At 40.7% G+C, this 9,370-nt stretch overlaps 1 protein-coding gene across 1 annotated transcript; it reads left to right on the forward strand.

Moving 5' to 3' along the window:
* Positions 1 to 4,572: 4,572 nt before the first annotated feature.
* On the forward strand, positions 4,573 to 6,774 carry HOXA1 (homeobox A1). Its single transcript, XM_072154828.1, has 2 exons — positions 4,573 to 5,275; positions 5,670 to 6,774. Exons 1-2 carry the CDS (start codon positions 4,696 to 4,698, stop codon positions 6,023 to 6,025), a joined length of 936 nt encoding a protein of 311 aa, XP_072010929.1. The 5' UTR covers positions 4,573 to 4,695; the 3' UTR covers positions 6,026 to 6,774.
* Positions 6,775 to 9,370: the final 2,596 nt, after the last annotated feature.

Raw genomic sequence — 9,370 nt, forward strand, 5'->3', positions numbered from 1 at the left:
ACAACTGTTGGGGTCGTATATATATATATATATATATATATATATATATATATACACATACACACACACAAGTCCCCCATAGGCTGGCAATGGGCGCACAGAGCGGTACGGTGAGGAGCTGTGGGTGGTGTAATTTTTTGTGACTTTTGACAGCGTTTTCATTGCTATCATTTTTAGGACTGTGCGACCTTTAGTTCACTTTTTATTGATTTTTTAAAAAATTTTTCAAAATAGCAAAAAAGTTCCATTTTCGACTTTGGGCGCTATTTTCTGTTACGGGGTTAACGCAGTGAAAAACGTAATTATATTTTGATAGATCGGGCTTTTTCGGATGCGGCGATACCTAATATGTTGATGATTTTTATTGTTTATTAATATTTATATCAGTTCTAGGGAAAGGGGGGTGATTTGAATTTTTAGGGTTTTTTATTAAACTTTTTTTTATTTTTACTTTTACTATTTTTCAGACCCCCTAGGGTACATTAACCCTAGGTTGTCTGATCGATCCTACCATATACTGCCATACTACAGTATGGCAGTATAAAGGGCGCCCATGCGCTGCCATCTTTTTGAAGCCGCTAGCATCGATAGCAGGTGTTACCGGTAAGCATTTGCTGCAATATGCAGCAAAGACTTACCAGCTATGGAGAGGGCTCAGCCTGCGAGCCCTCTCCATGCCCCGGGACCCGACACGTGCCGTACTAGTACAGCGCGCGTCGGGAAGGGGTTAAGAACTACCAAGCTGGAAAATTTCCTGTATTAACCCTGTCATCTTGCCTTGTAGAAAGCAACATGGCAGGAATATGAGGAGAATATTCCATTCATGTGGCTTTCTGCATTGGAAAGGGTTAATATGGCATTGCAAGGGTGGTAAAGGACAACCTTTACCACCCTTGCAATGCCATATTAACCCTTTCCAATGCAGAAAGCCACATGAAAGGAATATTCTCCTCATACTCCTGCAGTGCAAGTTGACAGGGTTAATATAGAAATCGAACCCTATCCACTGGGCTGCCGCCTGGTGTGTCTAAGTATGGTTATTCCAGTTAAAGGCACACCAGGCCGACATAGGCCTGCTTAGCAGTTTCCTACCGGGAGCTGGTCGAGGCAGGTGCGGGGCGGTCCTCAGCGGTCCTCTCTGCTCTGCTCTGGCGCGCGAACTTCCGGCGCCATAGGAAGTCAGGGCGGGCCGCGGGACCGCGGAGGCACACATGGGGGGCGGAGACTAAGCGCAGCGGTTTACTGCTGCGCAAACGCCGGCAACACCGCCCAGGACACAGCGGCGGTATTGCCGGCGGCAAGGCAACACGAGGTGAGCGGCGATCGTTCCGAACGCCGCTCTCTGATCGGAGCTGCAAAATGCCGCCTGAGGCGGGATTTTCATCCCGCCTCATGGCAGAAGCGGCCCTGCTACTAACCTTCCTGCTCAGTAGAGACTTTAGACCTGACTAGTGATATTGTAGTCTGGCCCACTGAAACTATTAGAATACAGGCATATTATGGGGGAGATTTATAAGAAGTGTCTAAGAGGAGAACTGTTTTAGTTGCCTGTGGCAACCAATCGGAGATCAGCTTTAATTTTCCCACAGCTGTTATTAAAATGAAAGCTGAGCTCTGATTGGTTTCCATTAGGAAACTCAACAGTTTTACCTCAGACAATTCTGATAAATCTCTCCTAAAGTTCTTTTATCAGTTCTAAAATGACATATATGAAGCTTTATTTTTACAAGAAAGAAAGAAAGAAAGAAAGAAACAAACAAACAAAGAAAGGAAGAATATAAAACATGCTAATATACACAGAACATAAACATATGCAAAACTGAATAAGAACAGATATAAAGTGAATATTAATGTTTTAATGTTAGTGTTACCATTTCATCGCATAAAACAAGTTTTAGAGAAGCATGCGGAAGAATTGTTGTATTAGGGCTTATTCACACAGACATGGCTGCTTTGCGTCAATTATAAACGGATTTGTTTTGGTTCCACATAGTTTTTTAGGTTTTTATTTCACGTCCACATGGCAGACATTGTTGCATTGTTTTCACTTACGAAAAATAAAATTGATGGTTTAACATTCGTTAGATGGTTGGTTGGATAACACCTGCTTCCCCAGCATCATCACTTTCATCCAGACCATGGATCAGTTTAAAAAAAAACCTGACATGTGAAGAAACACTTAGGAGGGGATTTATTAATATTTGGCACTAAGTCTGTTTTGTGGTGCCAGTCTGCAGTGGTTTTTTTGGCTGACATTTTACATTGCGGTGTACGGTCTTGTATTTGGCGCAAATGAGCGTAAAAAATGTCAAACCACAATTTAAAAGTTGATTGCTTGCGTTGGTCAGGATTCAAAGCTGCGCCAAACTGAACAATAAAAAAAGGAGTGTTGGAAAACTGGGGGTTTTGTGGGACACTCTGTAAACCTGTCGGAAAACAAGTGCAAACGAAAAAACCTTGAGATTGCAAACCAAAAAAGGTGCAAAACCATTAATTAATTTGCCTCCTACAAAATAAAAGGTAAGTGTGCAATACGTGAAAGTCATGGATAGATTGCTGAGAAAAACGGATAAGTCCTTATACTTTTTATTTGTTTCACTCCAGTTTTTTTGGCTTCAAAAATGTAACTCTCATAAGCTCCATGGATGGCTGTGCAGGTGTCCTCATAGGAGCCCATGCTTTATCTCACAGGTAACTGTAACCATTGTATTCAGGAACTGCTAACAAATCCATTGTAGCTTCTGTTATTAAGCTGCCACTAGTAGAGCTGATTAACCCTTTAACACCTATGGGTCATTCTAGGGTCAGCTTGAATAACCCTTATCATTAGATAATTAACTGATCATCATTATTATTTGTATATTGGTATATTAAGATAATAAGAGAGAATTTAACACCAGATTTGTAGAAATTTCTATGACTGTTCCCCTTTTCTGATTGATCACTTGATATGCCACAGATCTATACACAGATACACATTCAGCTAAATGGAACTAGTCCTGGAGATTGTGTCTAACACCCCCTTGGCTGAGGTGTAGTACAACATAAACCCTGGATATGTGATTATGGGGACAGGGTGAAGGGAGAGGGAGGAAAGAGAAGAGAAGAGGGTGATACAGAAGGGAGGATACCAATAGTGGACATGGTACCAATATATATATATATATATATACACACATATATATACATACATACACTTACTAAAATATATCAGCATTGTATAAAATACAAGAAAGATAAGAGATGGGGGATAGAAGAAAGTAAAGGAAGTGCTAGAGGAGGAAGAGAGCCAACAAAAGTGGGCATGATACTACTCTACTATACACACACATATATATATATATATATACATACAGTTAGCAACGAGGAGAGAGACCATGACACTACTCTACTATATACACATAGCACTGTCTATAAAAGATGAGAAAGTGAGAGAGGGAGGTGGGAGATAATAGATGAGTTACAGACAGGGAGATAGTAATTGGGCTGGCTGGAGTATACTACCGCCTGAGGATCGCTAGACATGATCTACACACCCCCCCCCCCCTCACACTGGAGTATACAAGACATGCACATTACTGTATACACAGGTAACAATAACCTATCCATTCATATCATCAGTCTTATCCTATGGAGACCAGACATTATATACTTGCTTTCTATAATACATAGAGCAGTGATGGCTAACCTATGGCACTGGTGCCGGAGGTGGCACTCAGAGTCCTTGCTGTGGGCACTCAGCCCATCACCAGATATGACTCCAGGTATCTTCCTGCAGTCCCACACAGCCCAGGACTTGCTGTGCACAGAGGTATATTAAAGTGACAGCTGTACCTGGGACTATTTTCTACTTTATTGGTGCCTCTGGTGCTGGTATCAATGAAAACTGTGACAGAGAAGGGAGTATAAATCACAAATTACATTTCTGTGTTGGCACTTTGCGATAAATAAGCGGGTCCTTGTTGTAGTTTGGGCACTCGGTCTCTAAAAGGTTTGCCATCACTGACATAGAGCATTGCCACTCACCTGTGTAGTCTCCAGTGCAGACATTTTGCGCTCTGTGACCACTGCTCCATCGGCCGCTGTGTGTGAACATTGTTTTGTTGTGCGGCTATACTGCTCTACCTGATATGGATGGACCCTGCTCTCCTCTCTGCTCCCCCCGGTCGCTGTGTGTGAACACTGCTCATCTGTCAGGTGCGTGCTGTGCGGCTATACTGCTCTGCCTGCTATGTGTGGACCCTGCTCTCATCTCTGCTCCCCCGGTCGCTGTGTATGAACGCTGCTCAGCTGTCAGGTGCGTGCTGTGCGGCTATACTGCTCTGCCTGCTATGTGTGGACCCTGCTCTCATCTCTGCTCCCCCGGTCGCTGTGTATGCACGCTGCTCAGCTGTCAGGTGCGTGCTGTGCGGCTATACTGCTCTGCCTGCTATGTGTGGACCCTGCTCTCCTGCCGGTGTGTGACGCCGCTCCCGCACGATGTGACAGCTCGGCTGCTGCCATAGAAATGCCTAGGATGGGGGCTCCATCACCGGGGCCGTGCGGGGAAACTTTCTCAAGCTGCGCCGCTATTGGCTGCCGCGGCCCACGTGACTCCTCCCTTCATCTGCTGCTCCGCCGCTTGCCCCTATGGAGGAAGTGGGAAAGTTGTCACCGCGCTGGTCACTGTACAGACACATGCGATACCAGTGATAGATGGACTGTGCCAGGATGAGCTCGTTCCTGGACTACCCCAGCCTGGTAAGCACAGAGCCCAGAGGCTTCCACCCTGAGCATGGACTCACAGCTCTCCAGTCCTGCGCAGTCTCTGCCAACAGCTGCAACAACGATGATCGCTTCATGGTCGGTAGGGGGGTGCAGATAAGTTCTCACCATCACCACCATCATCATCCTCCTCACCAAGCTGGAGCTTTCCAGGGCCACATGTCTTACCCCCATCCCAGCTGTGCTGCAGGCTATGGCATCCAGAACTTTAGTGCCAGCTATACCCACTTCCCCATCAATCAGGAGGCAGATGGCTTCCCAAGCTCTGTGTACACTGGGAATATCCAGCACCATCAGCACCAGGGCTATGGTGATGGCACAGGGTCAGCCCACTACCTGCACCACACCTATGGACCAGAGCAGCAGAACCTGACCATTGCAGGCTACAGCAATAATGTGAACAGTCTCCATATTAACCACCAGGATGTGTGTCCCTCACCTTCAGCTGAAGCCTCTCCTCCAACACAGACCTTTGACTGGATGAAAGTGAAGAGGAACCCACCTAAAACAGGTAAACCTGTAGTATCAGTTATTGTTACTATTGAAATATGTGTTCACAACTTGGTATCAGATCATGTTGGTGACACAACATCTTCTTTTATAGCATCACATTTATTTGTTGCATTATAACAAAAAACACAGAACACCAGGTATGTCCATTTATAACCCATATGTTTAAGCACACTTATAGCAATACATTGATTTGTAGCATTATAACAAATACAAATAACATCAGGTACATCCTCTCATAACCCATATGTTTAAGTACAATTATAGCAATACATTGAGTTGTAACATTATAACAAATACTATATTCAATGACATTCTTTATTAACTAATAACCTTCTGTTGCTGAGTGCTTTTCATTTTCTGATTGGGACCTAACCTATGTTTGTGCATTACAGGTAAAGCTGGGGAGTATGGCTATGCGGGTCAGCCCAACACAGTCAGAACCAACTTTACCACCAAACAACTCACAGAACTGGAGAAGGAATTTCATTTTAACAAGTATCTAACCAGAGCCCGAAGGGTGGAGATAGCAGCTGCCTTACAGCTTAATGAAACCCAGGTGAAAATCTGGTTTCAGAACAGAAGGATGAAACAGAAGAAGAGGGAGAAAGAAGGTCTTCTGCCAATATCCCCCTCAGCCAGTATAGGAAGTGATGAGAAGTCAGATGAGATGTCAGATAAATCCAGTCCTTCACCCTGTGCCCCATCTCCTGCTTCTTCTACCTCAGAGCACCTCAATGCCTCCTCCTAGACCCTCACCTGCTGCCAAAGACTCGACCAGCCTGGAATGAGATGCCTTCTGCTGCTGGCATCAATCTTATGTTTGCACAAAGTCTCTAATTGGCATCTGAGCCAATGATGAACCAAAGATGACCCTATTATCAGTATTGGCATGTATTGAAATGATACCAGGTATAAGCTCCTGGGTAAATCACTGGAGATCTCTGACTGTCTACTTGCTTGGTGCCAGCTGGGCACCTGAATCTCTTAAAGATGGATGCACTATAGAGAAACCAAAGAAGTTTACAAACTGTGAAAGACTTATTAATTTAATTGTGTTTTCTTGTTTCTGTGTCAGATTGTAAATATTTCCTGCGGAGACCTATCTTGAATGAGTTTTGTATTCATTTTAAGTAATAATATGAGAATTATTTGTGTGACTGGGGAGATGATCAGGTAGATGACTGCACATAATAAAACTATTAACGCTATTGTTCCCCAGGTTTCCACGACTTGTGTCTGAACATGTGTTTGGTTTATGAATCATCCTTTATCCTCGATTTAACCCGTCAATCTCTGTATATTGTCTTTGGCCAAAATACTATGTATATGATGTGATTCCTGTATGTGCACGATGACTATCCGATCTACACTGAGTTTTATCAGTTGTTCATTGTGATGACATATATTTCGATACAGAAAATGATAATCATTGGATATGTGTAATATTCGGGGTACAGGGTGTAAGATGAGGGTACAGGAAACGAATAAAGTTCTTAAAGTGCCATAAATATGTTTTGTTTACCTGATTTGTTTTCTTGTGTTGTTTATAGCAGCAACATTGTAGCAATTCGTTAACTATAAATTACAGAGGAGTTCATAGAGCTTCAGAAAGTTTCTATTTGTACAGATTCTCTTCCAGTGACACCTTAGGGGAACATCTTGGGTCAAGAACTGGTGAACTTTTCACCTTGAGTTGAATGCTGACATGTGTAAACAGAGAAGACTGACAAAAATGTACAGCTTGTCTTCAGCCAGTCTTTCCTCACATCAAACCATTTCAACAGAACTTCTCACATGGGGTCTTCATTTTAAGAGTCTTTTCAGCTGATGTTATAGAAGCAATTTTAATTTTACTAAATATAAGCAATAATTTCCTGGGTACTTAGAATTAATACCAGTAAACATTATTTAATAGGAAAGGGAGACCCTAACATTTGCAGAATCCAATAAATTCGGAAAAGAAGTAACTTGTAGAGACTGTTTCTGACTTCAAAGAAAATCTGAGTTCAGCTTCCCTGTTTCTTCTTCTGTGTTTCTTTGTTTTGTAGCAGTAGGTTCCAGGTAATGCAGATGTCTTCATTCTTTACAAGACTTTAATGTGTTAAATATCATTACCATAACAACAAACTGGTTCCTTCTATCTGAAATCATATCTAAAGGGAGTACTTGTGCTGCACAGGAGGCTTAGAAGGCATCTTCAAAGGAAGCTATAATTTAACCTATTCATTGCATGGTAATGATGGCACGACTTACCTTGTAAGTCCAGAACTAGAACATGGGAAAAAACACAACACATCACAAAGAGAGAGGTCACAGAAAGGACGAACATTGTATTACATAACGGATTTCCTAAAGAGATTGGGTCAATCCACATTCAGTCGTATTGAATTGACTTCTACATTGTCAGGAAATATCTTCCAGTGACATTAATGTTGTGGTCAAGCATTAATGATCATCAATGAATCTCAATTATATACTAATAATAATAACAACCACCACAACAGAAATTACGATGATATTAAGCATCAGAATAAACATCGGAAGACACGACACAACAATTTTGTTTTATTCGTCTATATTAAATATTTTTATTGATGTGAAGCTACTAAAACAAACAAAACAAAAGAAACGAATAAAAAGGAAACGAAAGGTAGAATATATTCATTTACTGCAGTATAATAGCACTGCAAACAAAAAGGGAAAGTGAAAAATGTCATACTGACAGCAAAAATATAACAAATACAATCTCTGTTGACTTACTTTCATAATATTATGTAGGGGAATTTATTTGAATATTTAGATTACAATATATATATATATATATATATATATATATATATATATATATATATATATATAATGCATGTTATATAGTATAAGTATAGTATAAAATGTTATAATACAAAATGTACAAATGGTTATGATACAATAGTATATATATATATAATTTTGTTTCTGTTTCTTTATTTCCATCCATTTTTTTTGAGTTTTCTTTTGAAGCAATACAGACACTTCGAGGGTCTTCCTCTGGGGTATTCAGATTGAAGCTGATCAATATTTACTTAGTCTAAAAGGCTTGTTGAAAAGGAATCTAACAACAAAATGTTTAGCTGGCTACCCCTGTTTAATCTCAGGTTCACACAAAGTTCAGGCACAAATGAATTCAGGGGCACGTCACATTACAGGGAATTCTAATGGTGTATCTGTCCATCAGCTACAGGCAGCAATTACACAGAGTCCTCATTAGCCACTGTCTGCTAATCATCATCCACCATCCACAACATACAGTGTTACTTTCTAATGAGCTGCTGGTAGCTGTACTTACAGATCCCTATGTACAGTGTTATTGTATGGGAATGATACTGTGACAAGCTCTAGACAAGGTTTATGACATCTATTGCCCTAATTGATTGAAAAGTGATTGTAGCACATAATGTTATCATCATTTCACTGATGGGGTGAAGGTCCATAAAATATATAAACTAGAAACTTTATCACATGTATATTCATTTAACGTATTCTCACCCAAAACTGTATTTCTAATGATATTATAGATACAGTATTGATGATTTGTAGCTATGGGAGGTTTCCTAAAGCCAAAGATGTATGCTTCTTTTTGGAAAAATCATAGCAATTATATACAATATCTTATAGACAGTTCTAGAATCATTACATACACCTTCAACTTGTATGTATATTTCTCAATGCTAAGATGTAAATCCATACCATTAATATAGGCACAAACCTCATGCAGTTCTAGTATAAAGACCAATGCATCTCTGTAATAATAAGGCTAATTTCACACTACCATTCCAACTCCTAAAAAAAGGTAAAGAACGGAGGTTTAATGTTTAAGTAAAAAATCCCATTAAATCCATTAAATTTTATGTCATCCGTTATGGTCAGTTAGGCAGGTATCCGTTATCCATGCGAAGAAAAGTTCTGCAGCATTTTTTCCGTCAAAAAACCTCACATAGATAACAGATCCCTGCCTAAACATAACATAACGGATGGCATGAAATTTACATTGATGTCAATGGGATTTTTAATTGATACATTAAGCCTCTGTTCTTTATTTTTTTTAATGAAGGTA

Source organism: Engystomops pustulosus, chromosome 5, assembly GCF_040894005.1.
Source record: "Engystomops pustulosus chromosome 5, aEngPut4.maternal, whole genome shotgun sequence".
Classification (NCBI taxonomy): domain Eukaryota; kingdom Metazoa; phylum Chordata; class Amphibia; order Anura; family Leptodactylidae; genus Engystomops; species Engystomops pustulosus.